The sequence below is a fragment of the Erpetoichthys calabaricus genome, chromosome 3, assembly GCF_900747795.2.
Source record: "Erpetoichthys calabaricus chromosome 3, fErpCal1.3, whole genome shotgun sequence".
In the NCBI taxonomy this organism is placed as follows: domain Eukaryota; kingdom Metazoa; phylum Chordata; class Cladistia; order Polypteriformes; family Polypteridae; genus Erpetoichthys; species Erpetoichthys calabaricus.
Window position 1 is genome coordinate 93,846,847 of NC_041396.2, and position 17,984 is coordinate 93,864,830.

Below are 17,984 nucleotides of genomic sequence, written 5' to 3' on the forward strand. Positions count from 1 at the left end.
GCCTCCTATAGGCTCAGTATGGAGACTGGAAAGGGGTTATAGGTTATTGTCTTTGGACACTAATGCTGCAAAATCAGAGGTTAATTGTAGTTGGAAATCCACAGATTTTTCTTTTCCTTACCTTCTGGAAACGTTTTTCTCTAATTTTCTGCTTGACCATTCATTGATCATCATTGAGAATGGTAATTTACAATCCAACTACTTTAAAGTTGGCTGGTCAAAACTAGGTATCTCAGTCTTGATTCTTGAGCCAATTCCAGCCAACACAGGGCGGAAGGCAGAAAACAAACCCTGGGCAGGGTGCCAGCCCACAGCAGGTATGAAAATAAAGAGATAAAATCTAAAATATCACTGTAAGCAGTATCTGCATGCGATCACTTAGACTATTAAGGAGATCATTAACAGTTCATCCACCTTATAACCTCAGTCCAGTATAGCTTATCTTAACTGCTTCCACATTCTTGAAAGTGTCATGAAACTAAAGGTCCTCCATCTTTGCTTATGCTCATGCCTTTCCAAGAACAACTCCCAAATTATGCTACAGAATTCTTTTAATTTAGAAAATAAAAATTGAAGTTCCAGTCCTGTTCTGGTGTGAGCAGTTATAAAGTTCACAATTATTGTAAGGTAATATATTGTCAGCAAAAGAAAGAAGCATATACAGTATTTGAATCGCCACACAACTATTTAAAGGAAAAAAAGTAATTTTAACCATTTTCATTATGAGGGGGGAAAGGGGGAAAAATATAACCTGTGTATTTTAAACGAATTTGCAAATTATTCACACATCTGTCTGGGCATTTTATTATTATTATGTATTGCAGTTGAAAATGCTTGACTTTACCCATAATTGTCTCCATTAAACAAAATGTATTGCTGATGCATTTTCTGAATTGCATGCTCTGCACCTATAAGTTCCCATAATGTAGTTCAACAGTTTACATGTCTGCTAGCAATTGTTTTTGTGATTATAGCTTACTTGATATATGACTTTATTGCTTTTGATTTTTCTAGTGTAAAGCTAGTTATAAACAATGTATACAACTAAACATTATAAGCCTGAATTCCACGTTGTCTTAAAAATAATGTGTAAAACTATTGCAAACACTCATTGTTTCCGTAATAAGTGATATTATGATGCATTGCATAGATGTAATATTCTTAAATGATAGTTCTACAAAGTTTAGATTAATATTCTGGGTCTCACAATTATGGGGACCTACCAGTTTGTTATCTAATTACTCCCTTTTTGCATTTCCTGTCCTTATCCTTCCAACTTTTAAGTTTTATCATCTAATGGTTACGTGGTTGGCAAAGCTGACATCTTAATATGAAAGAGGAAAAAGGGTACCACAGAGTCTGAAAAGGAATCTGAATCTTTGCATTTGTTTTCTGAGGAAAAGTTTCATATATTTGAAAAATAAATTACTGAGACATTGTTTTCAATTCCAAAAACACTAAGGGATAATGTTCTTTTATCAGTTTCAGGCTTGTTTCGCATTAGGGCTAATAAGTCTACAGACAAAGTATTGTTTTAGTTTTAAAGGAATATAATTTTTTTCAGGTTGTAGTAAGGAGTCAGAAACGTCAAGAAGGTTTGGGGTTTCTAGCCCCGTATTCTGTACAAAAATATTTCAAACAAAAAGTTACGGTCAAAGTTATGACATCCGATCATTACTACGGACATCTTCATAGTGTCTGGAGGGAACTTAAATAAAGAGGGACCGGAAACTGGCGACAGGAATGCTGGGAGGAGCTGTGACGTCATCAAGGGGGGACCAGAGGAAGGGATGGAATGCGGAAGTGGCAGCGCGTGTTTTACTGAGTCCAGGGAGAGTTACAGTGGCGTTGTTTCTGTCTTTCTGTGGGAAGAAGAGAAAGAAAGGTAAGTACCCTGTCTTAATCCCCTGGCACGATGTGTTACGCTGCTCGTCGGGTCTTTCCGCGGCTCCCCATGCGCGCGTGCGTGACATGACCCCCCCCCTCAGCCCAGACCCATCAGGTCGGTTGGCGTGAACCCGGGAGAGAGCATCAGCGTTGGCTTGCAGGTTACCACCAGGTAGCCCAAATACTTAGCCTCGTTAAATCCGAAAAAACATTTGCACGGATTTACCCGGAGGCTGGCCCTCGCTAGTGTTATGAGGATGGCATAAACCTGCAAAATATGTTCCTCCCAGGTGCTGGAATAGATGACATCGTCATCCAAGTAGGCGGCACAATAGGACTGGTGGGCCTTTAGCACTCTGTCTACCAGACGCTGAAAGGTAGCTGGGGCTCTGTGCAGTCCAAATGGGAGGACCTTATATTGCCAATGCCCACTAGGGGTGCTGAAAGCTGTTTTCTCTTTAGCGGATGCCGTTAAAGGAATCTGCCAGTATCCTTTAGTCATGTCAAGAGTAGTCAGGTAATGAGCCGTACCCAAATGCTTGAGGAGCTTGTCCACTCGGGGCATAGGGTAGGCATCAAATTTGGAGACCTGATTAAGACGTCTAAAGTCATTACAGAATCTCCATGAGCCGTCAGGCTTGGAAACGAGGACTATGGGACTGGACCAGGGGCTGTGACTCTCCTCTATAATATCCATATCGAGCATCCTTTGTACTTCCAGCTCCACCTCGGCCCGTTTCGCTTCCGGGAGGCGATAAGGGCATTCCCGTACCACCACCCACGGGGCTGTCACAATGTCGTGTTCAATCTGCGAGGTGCGGCCAGGTGTCTCGCCAACTACTTCCGGAACGGACAAGATAGCACTTTCTAACTCCTGCCTCTGAAGGGTTGTCAAATTGGGGCCGAGGTTAAGGATTGTTTTTTCTGAGAAAAGGTAGAGGGCATTCGCTGGGTGAGAGCGGTCCTCCCAATCCCTCGAAGGTTTCAGCAAGTTAACATGATACACCCTCTCGCTCCGTCTCCTATTCGGTTGTTTCACTAAATAGTCGACAAGCCCCTTTCTCTCTTTTACCTTGTACGGGCCCTGCCAAAGGGCCAACAATTTGGAATGGGAAGTAGGCACGAGCTCCATCACACAATCTCCCGGCTGAAACTCTCGGAGGGTGGTGCTTCGGTTATAATTTCGCGTCTGCGCAGCTTGAGCTTTCGACACGTGTTCTTTGAGAAGCGGCCGAATTTTCTCTAGCCTTTCGCGCATTTGTGCGATGTACTCCAAAATATTGGTGCAGGGAAGTGCCTCCCCTTCCCATCCTTCTTTAACAATGTCTAATAGGCCCCGGGGTTGGTGGCCATACAAAAGTTCAAATGGGGAAAAACCGGTGGAGGCTTGAGGCACCTCCCGGTAAGCAAACAGGACAAGGGGTAAAAGTTGGTCCCAGTTCCTACCGTCCGCGTCGACTACCTTGCGGAGCATCTGTTTGAGGGTTTGGTTAAATCGTTCCACTAACCCATCCCTCTGAGGGTGATAAACAGACGTTTTAAGATGCTTAATATGAACGTATCCGAAGTAAAGGGCGTACCTTGGTCCATGAGGACTTCTTTAGGTATGCCCACTCAGGAAAATAAAAGTACCAGTTCCCGTGCGACATTTTTAGTAGTAGCGGAGCGTAATTGAACCGGCTCTGGGTACCGAGTCGCATAATCCACCATGACCAGTATGTATTTATGGCCACGTGTCAAAGGCACCAGGGGTCCTTCAAGATCGACTCCGATCCTCTCAATAAAATCTGAATTTTACTCTCTCGAGTGTTTTTTCGGCCCCGAGATGGGCAACAAGGAGGTGGGCGTGAACCAGTTCACAGACCTCCCGCCGGTAGGTCCGCAGCAATAGCAGCAACTTCCGTACCTCGCCTTCGTGATACGCGACTTGATACAACAGATCGTTTTCTAAGACGAAGTAGGGTCCCGGTGGTATGGGAGCAATCGGCGAATTGCCGTCAACCGAAACAATAGCATTCCGGGCAACGAGAGTCATCATTGCATTGCTCTCATGTAAATGACGCTGGTATGGATTTAAACTGACAGTCCATGCGGCTTAAAGGATCAGCTGGAGCCGGAGGATTGTCATTGACATGCTCTGACAGTACTTCCGGGTCAAGGTCCGTCAGAAAAAAGTCTTCCCCCTGCACGCCTGCGTCATCAGTACTCACCGAACTGCACGGCGTGGGAGCCGCGGTGACGGTGCCCTGTCCGTCCATACTTAAACCCAACCTGGCGGTAGGAGTGGTAGTTTTTCTACCGCAATTGTTTTCAGACCAGTCTTGTTCTAAAATAACTGGAAAGGGTGGTTCGGGCAACACGGCCACATAACAGCGTCTCGGTTCGCTCTTCCGGGTTATATAACTGTTAGCGGACCTATATGACTTGGTCTTCCCATGTACACAAGTTACACTCACATGCTGGGGTGCCCACTGTCACGGTAGTATAAAACGGCGAGCAACAATGGTAATGTTACTCCCGGAATCGAACAAGGCCACCACCGAGTGCCCATTAATCAAAACCACTCCCGTGTTCGGGACAGCCAGAGGATTAGACAAAGAACAGTACTTTTCTCCTTTGGCCCAGGTGCAGTCCCATCATTTCCACATTTTGCGGTCAGGCAGGTAGGGTGTGCCCGACTTCGCCGCACTTGAAACAGCATGGCAAAGCCGGGGTTCGTTCTTTTGGCTTACTGGGTGGCTCTGTGGGGCGGTGGAAGAGCTCAGGAGTAGCGACACGTCCCTGTCGAGTACCAGGAGCCAGCCTCTGCGGCCCCCCGACTCGGTTCACCGCTAGCTGACGCTCCAATACGTCTAACAGGCTCTTCATATCCTTAAATGGATGTTGTCGGACCTGCTGGGCGAGATAATCTGGCATGGCGTTAACAAAGCCTTCACAGGCCACTTGCTCGACTATCTGTCGACCCTGATTTATATCTGGTCTTAACCAGCGCCCCATTTTACCCCAGAATTCAAAACCCTGGGCTCGGCCTGGGCGATCGGGACCATACCTCCAGAGCCTCCACTCACTCGCCTGCTGGTCCGACGTGACGCTGTAGCGACTCAGGATTTTAACCTTAAGGAGGTCATACACAGCGGCTTCCTCGACGGGGAGGTCGTGATAGGCCTTCTGCGCGATACCCTTCAAGTACGGCACGAGTATGGATGCCCATTCCTCCCACAGCCGTTTGTTTCGAGAGGCAGTCCTCTCGAAAGTGGATAAATAGGCTTCAATATCATCCACGTCTGTGAGCGGTACTATCGGAGGAGGTGGAGGCCGTGCGGGCTTCTGCTGCCGCGAGCCGTGTCTTGGTTTCCGCCAGCTCCTACTTCATGGCGCCTGTTCCAGCTGTAGGACTTGAAGCTGGCCCACCAAACTAGTGAGGACTGTATTTAGGTCTTGTCCTTCCGACATTCTTCGGACAATGTATCCTGCCGGCTACGCCACTGTAATAAGGAGTCAGAAACGTCACAAAGGTTTGGGGTTTCCGGCCCTGTATACTGTACAGAAATATTTCAAACAAAACATTACGGTCAAAGTTATGGCATCTGATCATTACTACAGACATCTTCATAGTGTCTGGAGGGAACTTAAATAAGGAGGGACCAGAAACTGGCGACAGGAATGCTGGGAGGAACCGAAGTGTAGTATGGGAGCCGTGACGTCATGAAGGGGGGACCAGAGGAAGGGATGGAATGCGGAAGTGGCAGCACGTGTTTTACTGAGTCCAGGGAGAGTTACGGTGACGTTGTTTCTGTCTTTCTGTGGGAAGAAGAGAAAGTAAGGTAAGTACCCCGCCTTAATCCCCTGGCACGATGTGTTACGCTGCTCGTCGGGTCTTTCCGTGGCTCCCCATGCGCGCGTGCGTGACAAGGTCCTATATGGAACTAACTTAAATTAAACTTATGATGTAAGGAAGCTATCTGTTAGGATGTGTCTTTGTTTAACAACCTTTTCAAAGAGCATTAGCTTCAGGAATTAAGACAGCAATATAATTCTTTGATGAACAAATGAAGAACTGGATGGCTGTCAGCAGAGATGATGGATTCAGCTTTCCACTGAGCTAGTGTTGAGTTGGGTATGAAACCGTGGAAAGTCAGCCCCAGTGATTTTAGAAGCTGTACAGACAGTCCTTTGGAGGAGTTTGCGGCCCTTATAAGACAGGTTTCCAAACTATTCCATGATGCATCTGATCAGAATACTTTAAATACTGCAGCAGTAAAAGATCACTATTGTTTCAGTTCCCACCCCACAGCTCTTTAGCATCCTCTAGAAAAACGTCATCATTGGCGCTGATGAGGAAAATCACATTGGTGTTGTTCGGAAACGTGATGATGCTGTTGCTCTCATGTTTTGCTGCATAGTCATAGATTAATTGAATGTGTAGCAGTGGGCTATTATAGCAGCACTGCAGAACACTAATATTGGTGAATAGCATGAATGAGTTATTTTTGCCAGTTTTCTCCAACTGGGGTCTGTCTGTCAGAATGTCCAGCACCCAGCCTCACTGTACTACTGGCTCCCAGAATATTCTGATTAAAATATAAACTTGGTCCAAGTGACTGTTATAATCTCTTCCTTTCAAAGAATGTGAAAAATACCTAATTTACACTGATTTTACAGTAAATAATAGTGAAGTGTTATTAAGCAGCTAATGTTTCATAATTGTATAAATGCAAACACAAACTCACAACAGTATGTCTCCAGCACCAGACAAAGTGACTTATAAACTTACTTGAAGTGTTTTATTTCAAAAGCAATTTTAAGGAGATCTTTTTACAAAGTATTCTAAATTATATTAGTTTATTCATTCACATGATACTAATGTAATGACAGTATTATTATATTTAGATCTTATTGATTAAATGGTTATTTTCAATTACTGAAAAAAATGTCAATGAATAAATGTAGTAAAAGCACATATTAAGATATGTAATCTCAGTCAGTCAGTCATTGTCCAGCCAGCTATATCCTAACACAGGGTCACGGGGGTCTGTTGGAGCCAATCCCAGCCAACACAGGGTGCAAGGTAGGAACAAATCCCGGGCAGGGCTCCAGCCCAGATATGTAATCTATGATTTCATATTATTCTGTTTAAAACATAGCTTGTACATGCTCCAGAAAAGTTTGTTCGCTGCCACCACCCCCCATTTTTCCTTGCAGATCAATTAATTTTTTTCTTTTACTGTATCTTTCCATTCTTTCCCTCTAACTGCTTAATCTAGGTTGCAGAGAGCCAGAGCAGGCAAGGCAGAAATCCACCACGCACAGCAGATTACAGTCCACATAGCATACACATGCCTTTTCCAAAACATTCAAAGAGTCATCAAAACCACATCTTGTCCCAGCAACATTGAGTGCTGAATAGAATGTTAGGCAATTACTGGAAACACTCACACTTCATGTCTTTTGGGATGAGGGAGAAAATGTGAGTACTTGAGAAAAATTGCACAAACACTGCCCCCTCTTGGGATTATCAAAACAAGATCTCAGAAGCACTAAGATAGTTACACGTATCCACTGTGCCACCATGCTGGTCACTTGAACATTCAGAAACAAAAAAAATACTGATGAGTTTGTTGCAACTGCTGTATTTTCAAAACCTTGCTAAGAACATTAACCCACATGTTTTAAAATGTGAAAAGCTAGACTTTCAAAAAAAGTGTGTTACCTACAGTGGCAGATATGTTTTAAAATAAAGCTGTAATAAACCTTGTTTCATACTGAATAATTTTGTGTAGTTTGCTACTAAAGTTGTCAGATACATGAGTGAAATTCACTCTTGCATGTTTATGTGACCACCTGTTGTACCATATTATGTTTTTGAGATTTACTGATTTGTTTAGGTAGTTATAGAGAAGCAATACTATTTTTAAAACATATTTTTAAAATATAAAGTATTGAATTGCACATTCTTTAGACAATGATTGTAATTATACTAATACCAGAATTGCCTTTGTTTGGATTCCATTGACAATGTGGCCATAATGTATATATGGACTGTGTAACACTGTGACTTTCAAATACTTTATTCACTTGCTCTCTGTGACATTTTGAATTTCGTTTGGTGTCCCAACATGATTTTAGAAAGCCGTTTTTCATTGTTTGATTAGAAAATGTAGTGTATTTTTCTTATAGATGAAGTAACAATTCATTTCCATGTTAAATGCAGCTTGAACACATATCCCTTTCAGAAGCAAGCGCAGCACTCAGAAAGGATGAAAGCATTGCAGAGAAAAGGAGGCGCAGCATTGACAGTTTCAAGGTGAAGGTTGTTCGTATTAAATTTTAATCCTTTAAAGAAGATGAAATCAGAAGTCTTGTTGTTTAATGAATTGCAATTTAAATTAATAGCAAAAGCATATCATGTAGAGTTAGAGATGAGAATGAAATTGGAAGCAAGTGATTGATCCACTCTGTTTTTTTTCCCCCTTCAAGAGGAGTTTTTTTTTCTTTTTTCACGTAACTGCTTATGACGCAACATTTTGGGAACCTTATTTGTGCATTTTGTGTCAATTATTGCTTTCTTCAACATTGTTTAACAAAAATAGGTCATGTAAGTACTTCTTAAGGCACTGACATTATTATGAATTTAATATAATATTTAAATCCTCAAAATAAAGTAAAACTACTTTTCAAATCAATAATAATGTCTTAAAATCTTATTTTCAGTGCTTTGTTTTCAATAATGCATCAAACCACACATTTTTCAGATGTAATTGTTGAGGTTCTGAACATTGTTAGCTTTTTATTTTTTAACAAATAATGTATTTTCTTTTGAGTCTTTACAGTGATGTAGAGCCTGGATAATTAATGATTTATTTATTACATTTGCAGGCACAGATAATGTCGGACAAAAGTACGATGACTTATAGAACACCAACCAACACGCCCCAGGCATCTCTTTTCAAGCGGAAAAATAAGGCAGATATTGCTGATTTGTATTCATGCTGCACTTGAGTAGTTTACAAAAGCTCTCTCACTAGGGCACTTTTGTTTTTATGACCTTGTGGCTGTCAGCTTTTGGAGAATTTTTCCCTTTCATTCCCCTGCATGATTATAGTCTTTGAGATATTTCCATTTTAGGTTGTCACTTGGTCTTGAAGTGTCATTGCCTCTATTTGCTCGAGCACATTTTCCTCCTTTATGATTATCTTAATTATTATCTATGTGAATGGGAATAGTATGAAGCAAGCTTGCTTTTTGTTTAACTATGGCTGAAATTTACCAGTTTACTTGCAGCTATATCGAATAGTTAGAATAATTTGGTTTTTCTTATTTAACTGCTTCTGTCATATGTTTTAAAGACATTTTTAAAATCTTCTTATAGAAAATTACACTGAAGTTTAGTTGGTGCTTAGCAGCTTGGGTTAGCCATTTGCAGTCCTGTAAACATTTACGGTTAATTGGCCATGTCCACATTGTTTTGTTAATGATTTTGAATATTAACAGTTTAAGCAATATATTACTGTAAAATCAATTTTATTTTTGTATTCAGGTTTAGATCTTGTTATTCTAATGAAGTTAACTTACAAGTACAATATTTGAAGAAGCTGGACAGATTCTGGGTTTCAAGGACTACTCAATTCTGTATGTTTCAGCATTTGCTGTATATAGTAACATAACATTCTTAAACATGATAAATCCATTACAGGACTATGTGGGGCTGGAACCTTTCCTTGCGGTATTGCGCACAATGCTGTAGCCAACCATGGACAGAGCGCTAATTCATTGTAGAACCCACTCAAACACACAGTCATACATGAGGAGAGGAGAGAGAGGTTGGGAGCATGCACTCATACAGGGTTAAATTTAAATCACCAGTTGATCTAATGTTCATATTTTTTTCTTAAAGTGGTTTGCCATACAATAGCAAAGGTTTTTATTTTAGCTTGCATTATTTAAATTTTGTGTTCTTCCAGTACTAAAAGAGTAAAAGTTACCCTTTCATTACATTACTAAATATTCTGAAACCATCTACAGTAATCCCTCCTCCATCGCGGGGGTTACGTTCCAGAGCCACCCGCGAAATAAGAAAATCCGCGAAGTACAAACCATATGTTTATATGGTTATTTTTATATTGTCATGCTTGGGTCACAGATTTGCGCAGAAACACAGGAGGTTGTAGAGAGACAGGAACGTTATTCAAACACTGCAAACAAACATTTGTCTCTTTTTCAAAAGTTTAAACTGTGCTCCATGACAAGACAGAGATGACAGTTCCGTCTCACAATTAAAAGAATGCAAACATATCTTCCTCTTCAAAGGAGTGCTTGTCAGGAGCCAATGTCAGAGAGATAGAGAAAAGCAAACAAATCAATAGGGCTGTTTGACTTTTAAGTATGCGAAGCACCGCGGCACAAAGCTGTTGAAGGCGGCAGCTCACACCCCCTCCGTCAGGAGCAGAGAGAGAGATAGAGAGAGACAGAGTTTGTTTTTCAATCGAAAATCAATACATGCCCTTCAAGCTTTTAAGTATGCGAAGCACCGTGCAGCATGTCGCTTCAGGAAGCAGCTGCACAGAAGGTAGCAACCGTGAAGATAATCTTTCAGCATTTTTAGACGAGCGTCCGTATCGTCTAGGTGTGCGAACAGCCCCCCTGCTCAATCCCCCTATGTCAGGATCAGAGAAAGTCAGCGCGAGAGAGAGAGAGAAAAGTAAGTTGGGTAGCTTCTCAGCCATCTGCCAATGGCGTCCCTTGTATGAAATCAACTGGGCAAACCAACTGAGGAAGCATGTACCATAAATTAAAAGACCCATTGTCCGCAGAAATCCGCGAACCAGCAAAAAATCCACGATATATATTTAAATATGCTTACATATAAAATCCGCGATGGAGTGAAGCCGCGAAGCGCGATATAGCGAGGGATTACTGTATTTCCAATTCATTGGGCCAGACAACACTGGGCACAAGAAGAAAGAAAAGCCAAGTCCTAGATAGTCCACTCTGTATAAACGCTGTATTTAAAGAAAATAAATTTTGAAAGGCCATGTCAGAGAAATGTGGCTACATAATCTACTCTCATTTTAAAATAACTTATTCCCATAATTTTCCATATTATATAAACAAAATGTTTTAACAATCCCCATCATATAAAATGCATTGCACATTCAGAAATTAAGTTTAATGGTATTTTATCACTGATTTATGAACAATGTGGCTGAATTATCAGCCTTCTATGACTAAACACCTGCTCACCTAGGACTTTGGATGCAGGCACTGCCAGTAGTCTCACTGCCACTTTGAGTAATAAGGGAGAGTCAGTTTAGTTACAGTCCAGAAAAGAAGAGTAGTGGTTCCACTGAACTAGAGCACTGTAATTTACAGCCTTTTTTCTCTTTTTTTCATTTTATGCTACAATGCTAAAGGCCCATTCTTTGCTCCTGTTCTTTATTTATATAAGTAATAGGCTGCATTTAGTGCTGCCTGGGGATAACCCAGCACCTCTCTCAATGTCATTTTCTTCTGTTTCTTCTGACAGCTCAAAATCCTTATTTGATGGTGCAGAAATTGATGCCATACTGTGGCTGATCTTGCTGTCTTTGGACTCTGTTCATCTTACTGTCATTCAGCTGTCTTTTCCTCTGTCCTGTGTGAAGGAGTGTGAATAATGAGCAGTATATCCTTATTTCTGGTCTTCTATGGATGTGTCCTAGCCATCTGATTATTCTCAACCTGATTTCACACACATTAATTAGATCTACCATACAGTTCCTCTAGCTCACTGATTGTATGGATTTGCCAAGCTCAATTTCAAACACTGGTCCATATTATGGAATCCTGGACATTTTTCATTCCCTGTAATTCCCAGGAAAATGGGAATGGCCAAGCTCGCATATACAGTATACAGTAGCGTGTAAAAGTGTAAAAATCGATCAAGAAATAACAGAGTTATAGTTGAAAATAATTAAGTGGCACGGTTTTTTGGCCCACGGTGTAGTGTGTTGCTGATTAATTCAGTCAACAACAGACCAGCAGCAGTCAATCTCCCGGCTGACAGAGCACAGTGGACTGGGAGGAGTCTGCATTCTGCAGCTCACGAATGTCGGGGCGGGGCAGAGTTCATTGACGTCTGTGCTGTTGACAGCTTTGAACAGCAACTTGAAATTGCAATGTGTCAATCTGTCATTATCTGTGCTAAGAAACTTGCCATCACAGAATGATGACAAGAAATTGGATGCATCAGTAAAAGCTGAAATGGCTGTGTTTCAGTGCAACAGCAAGCGCAGGCGTTGTTTAGAACAAGTGTATTAGTATCTGATGACTGTGCCGCCTACTTCAGTGGAGGGAGAGCATGCTTTCTCAGCGGCTGGCGTACTCTGCACAAAGGTGCGCTCTCGCCTGGATGACCGCACACTGGACACGTTGTGCTTTCTATGCTCTTATTACCGCAACTAACTAGATACATGTACTTGTATGACAGCATGAACTGCTTGTAGTTAAGGTTAGTCTTTTATTGATGTCAACATATTGCAGTATTTTTATTAAAAATAATGTGTCGCTCGTTCTAAAACCATTCATGTGAGATGCCCGTGCACTGTGTCATTCCCGGGAGCCCGGGATTCCTGGGAATGACATGCAGGATTCCCAAATTCCCGGGAATGGATTCCCTAGTCGGTATATTCTTCTTATCATTTTCTCTTTCAAAGTTCTCAGTAGTTCCATCTCTTTAAGAAGCAATGTCCATGTCTCAGCTTCTTGAAGGACACTGGCTTGAACTATTATTCTCCACACTAGGATTTTAGTCTCTAGGTTTATGGTTCTCAGTTGCAAGAACTAAACAATCAGCAGATACTAATATTACGTTCACTGCATCTGAAACTGCTGTTATTTTTAGTGATCATTGAGCTTCTTCTTCTTTCGGCTGCTCCCGTTAGGGGTTGCCACAGCGGATCATCTTCTTCCATATCGTCCTGTCTTCTGCATCTTGCTGTTTACATTTCCCACACTTCTCAGACCGGTTCCTAGCTAACATTGCCATTGGTTCTCTGCCCCTGTCTTCTCAGGAAGCCAGCATATATTTAGTTTTCTGTGTTTTTATAGAGAGTCTCCTTCTCCTGCTACTTTTTTTATGTCCTGGTATGATTTTTCTTAAACCCTCTGAGATCAATCCATGATTTTGCATTTTTCTGCCTTCACAATGCACTGCACCACTCTACGCATGCTAATTTCTCCATGATTTATACTAAGCTGTCCATTGCCTGACTTATCACCAAGTAATATGGTCAGGATTGCTTCATCTTGCCAAAGTGCCGTGCTTATTGTGAACTCTTTGATTAGGTACTTTTTTATTATACTACTTTTGTGTTCTGTTACCATCATTTTGAGTCTATTTATTTTTCTCTCTCATTGCCATAACTCTGTGAAGTCCAATTCACAGAGTTAAAACATTTTTTGTTGTAGTCTATGAATAAATTATAGTTAGCCGGCATTAAATGTGTGTAGTTTTTTTCCTGGATTTTGGTATAATGATATTTGAGCAGTCTGCACTGATATTCCCAAGGTAGTGGTTCTGCATGTGTTGTGATTCCATTTGCAAGTAGTGTGGGGGCAGTGTATACCATGCTATAATTGTAAAATGCAGTCTTTTGTATGAATTTTTGTTTATTTGTCCCCAAGGAATTTAATAAAAGTATCATCTGTCTTGGATGGATGCTCTGTTCATCTTTTTAGGATTCCTATTTTACTTCCACTTTTATCCTGGAGAAATACTACTCTTAATTGAAATCCCTTTGTTTGTTTGTTTGTTTGATGTTTTTTTTTTTCAAAACGCTTGTATTTTATTATGTCTCATCAATTCTTTTTTTTCCCTTCAGTTTTCTTCTCTTGTACATTCTCTTCCTTGTTTATGTTCTGCTCTCTTTGATTTTCTATGTTCTTCAAATTCCTTTTGTGTTCCTTTGTAGTATTGTTTTCTGGTTAGCGTTTCTCTCCTCCACTACTCTTTTGCATTCCTCATTGCACAAAATCTTAAGTTGTTTTCTTGCCTTTTCAAGATCCTCCTCCAATGGTTTCTTTTATAACCTGCCATTTTCTTCTGTTTCCATTGATTCCTATTTTGCTGCCTGGTGACTAAATTATCTAACTTTCTCTGTCTAATTTTCTCTTTCCTAGACATGAAATATTTCTATTCCCCCAATTCGTGCACCTCACAATCCTTTGCAGTTAGTTACTCCTATGAAGATTGTTGAGCATTGTGCATCTTTTCTTACAGTATGTGTTCTATTTGGTTTCTTGTTTCTAGCAGAAGAGGGCCAGGAGTCCTTGTGAATATTTTTCTTTGGAAAAGGTTGCTTTAAGTCTAATGCACTTGCTTTTTGTGAAGTCAACCAACCCCAGTCCACTATCATTACATTCTGCGTGTAAACTCTCCTTTTCTACTGCTTCTCTGGCCATTTTTGTATTATATTGGGGTACCTCATCCTGTTTATTATATATTCTTTTCTTTTCCTCTTCAACTGCCTCAACTCTGGATGTATATACACAAATCATGGCAGCATTAAAAAAATATTTTTTCTATAAGTTTGTATAACTTTTAACCACTTTGAAGAGCAATGCGCTATTTTTTATTCTGCGCCAAAAAGCCTGTAAGACCTCTATCTTGTTATTTTCCTGTGCAAGAAAATTAGTCTTTTGAATGCTCTATGCCTACTCCTATCCAACTGACCACCTATAGTACTGCAGTTCATCCTTTTGGAAACAATTCTTAAAGGTTGTGAAACAACTGAGGTTTTTTCCAGTGAAGTTGTTGGCTCAGCTTCCAACTCCCAACCTGGAGGGCCAGCGATGTTGATTCTAGGCATCACCATACCTAGGCAAGTCATCTGCACTTCAGGCAGGGAATTACGTGAACACCATGCATTGCACTGTCCACACAGCTGGTCTTCAGCTCCTTCCAGTGTGGCCTGAGAGTGAACCAGTCTACAGCCATCAACAGCTCCACTCCTGTGCTGTTTGGTGCTGCTGAACTTCCACTAAGATGTTTGATGACCTGTCTAGAATCATCAACCAACTTATGTTGTGGAGGTTTACCTGAAGCAAGATATACTTTAAAACAATGCACAGGCAGTCCTAGGTCCAGCTGTTCCTCTGAGCTTTCTGGGGTATGTTCTTTCTTTGAAGATATCTTATATATATTTCTCTTCTGGTTCGTCCTGCTTCCTCTTCAAAAGTGGTTCCGCCCACACGCAGCCGACGTGGCATTTCTCGATTGCTATTCATCCTCTTCCAAACCCTTCCCCACGCTGCCTGCGGCTCCTCTTCACAACCGGTTCCACCCACACGCAGCCTACACGGCATTTCTTGATTCCTATTTGTCCTCTTTGAAACCCTTCCCCTCGCTGCCTGCGGCTTCTCTTCAAAACTGGTCCCGCCCACACGCAGCCGACACGGCATTTCTCGATTCCTGTTCCTGCTCTTTCAAACCCTTCTCCACACTGCCTGAGGCCTCCCATACACCCCTACTCCGCTTTTCTCAATTCTTATTCCTCCTTCGGACTACCGTATTCCCCGCTGCTCTCTCATGATCCCATTGGTGTCATGTCTCCACCTATATCTAGCCTGACCGCGTGACCTTTCACTTCAGCCATGTGTGCGCCTGGGAGTCTTTTCCGTAGCCTGCTACGGGAAGGTACTCTGTCGACCATTGGCATTGGTTTCGCTCCTTGCTATTTGTTTTGCTTCTTCCTATTTTCGTTATACTCTGACGGTTGTTTCCTAAGCCTTTCTTATAAAATGAATGACAGTATCCCTAATTTCCACCAAATACTGTCTGTTATCTTCCGCGGTTCTCGAGCCGTCAAGGTTGCCTCTTCCATCAACAAACACAGGCTGTGGAATGTAATGAAAGTCCTAAAACTCGCAAAAAATATGAGAGCTCTCGAAAGTAAAACTCAATTTGTTCAATGGCTTCTTCAAGTTTGGGAAGGTAAAACTAGAGACATGGCAGAACTACCTTCTCAATGTTTACCACAACAACAAGACCCAGTTGCTCAACTTTTTGATATTCATTTCTCGACTGTGACTCCCCAAGAACTTGCTACAAGACCAATACTGAACATCACAAACAACAATTCTCTACATATTAACAACAAAGGTCTTGATCTTTTACAGGGTGAAAAAATGACCTTCAGTACAGTAGTCAGTGATGATCCTAATGATCAACTAACGTACCCACAGGAGTTTGTAAACACCCTCACACCAACTAGCATGCCTCCCCATATCCTTCATCTGAAGGTGGGAGATGTAGTTATGCTCCTCCGAAATATTATGCCAGCAAAAGGTCTTTGCAATGGAGCAAGACTCATCATTAACCAGAATACATACAAATATTATTGAGTTCAAACTGATCGCTATCCAAAATTCTGAAACAATCTTCATTCCCAGAATCTCTCTCCTTCCTTCCGATACCAATCTCCCTTTTAAATTTAATCGCACACAATTCCCACTCAGACTCGCCTTCTCCATGACTATCAACAAGTCCCAAGGACAAACGTTTGCAAAGATTTGCGTTAATCTACAATAACCAATCTTCAGCCCTGGAGAGTTGTACGTGGCTTTTTGTAGGGTTAGATCTTTCGACTCATTATCTGTCATCTCCACCAAAAGACCTATTCACAACTCCGTCTTTCAAGAAGTATTTATTTCTTCTTGATTTCTGAATTCCTTTCTCACCGTTTTCCGTTCCTATTCTTACACCGCCGTATGCTACCGGCTAGTATCTTATATAAGAATTACAGTGCATCCGGAAAGTATTCACAGCGCATCACTTTTTCCACATTTTGTTATGTTACAGCTTTATTCCAAAATGGATTAAATTCATTTTTTTCCTCAGAATTCTACACACAACACCCCATAATGACAATGTGAAAAAAGTTTACTTGAGGTTTTTGCAAATTTATTAAATAAAAAAATTGAGAAAGCACATGTACATAAATATTCACAGCCTTTGCTGTGAAGCTCGAAATTGAGCTCAGGTGCATCCTGTTTCCCCTGATCATCCTTGAGATGTTTCTGCAGCTTAATTGGAGTCCACCTGTGGTAAATTCAGTTGACTGGACATGATTTGGAAAGGCACACACCTGTCTATATAAGGTCCCACAGTTCACAGTTCATGTCAGAGCACAAACCAAGCATGAAGTCAAAGGAATTGTCTGTAGACCTCCGAGACAGGATTGTGTCAAGGCACATATCTGGGGAAGGTGCTGCTTTGAAGGTCCCAATGAGCACAGTGGCCTCCATCATCCGTAAGTGGAAGAAGTTTGAAACCACCAGGACTCTTCCTAGAGCTGGCCGGCCATATAAACTGAGCGATCGGGGGAGAAGGGCCTTAGTCAGGGATGTGACCAAGAACCCGATGGTCACTCTGTCAGAGGTCCTCTGTGGAGAGAGGAGAACCTTCCAGAAGGACAACCATCTCTGCAGCAATCCAACAATCAGGCCTGTATGGTAGAGTGGCCAGACGGAAGCCACTCCTTAGTAAAAGGCACATGGCAGCCCGCCTGGAGTTTGCCAAAAGGCACCTGAAGGACTCTCAGACCATGAGAAAGAAAATTCTCTGGTCTGATGAGACAAAGATTGAACTCTTTGGTGTGAATGCCAGGCGTCACGTTTGGAGGAAACCTGGCACCATCCCTACAATGAAGCATGGTGGTGGCAGCATCATGCTGTGGGGATGTTTTTCAGCAGCAGGTACTGGGAGACTAGTCAGGATAAAGGGAAAGATGACTGCAGCAATGTACAGAGACATCCTGGATGAAAACCTGCTCCAGAGCGCTCTTGACCTCAGACTGGGGCGACGGTTCATCTTTCAGCAGGACAACAACCCTGAGCACACAGCCAAGATATCAAAGGAGTGGCTTCAGGACAACTCTGTGAATGTCCTTGAGTGGCCCAGCCAGAGCCCAGACTTGAATCCGATTGAACGTCTCTGGAGAGATCTTAAAATGGCTGTGCACCGACGCTTCCCATCCAACCTGATGGAGCTTGAGAGGTGCTGCAAAGAGGAATGGGCGAAACTGGCCAAGGATAGGTGTGCCAAGCTTGTGGCATCAATT

The 17,984-nt window shown here is 41.9% G+C and overlaps 1 protein-coding gene across 1 annotated transcript in view; it reads left to right on the forward strand.

The window, feature by feature from the left end:
• Nucleotides 1-17,984, forward strand: part of lemd1 (LEM domain containing 1) — a 73,223-nt gene that overhangs the window by 48,008 nt on the left and 7,231 nt on the right. Inside the window, exons 8-9 of the mRNA XM_051924695.1 lie at nucleotides 8,099-8,191; nucleotides 8,764-8,850. Of these exons, the coding sequence (XP_051780655.1) occupies nucleotides 8,099-8,191; nucleotides 8,764-8,850 (180 nt within the window). The remainder of the gene's footprint in view (nucleotides 1-8,098; nucleotides 8,192-8,763; nucleotides 8,851-17,984) is intronic.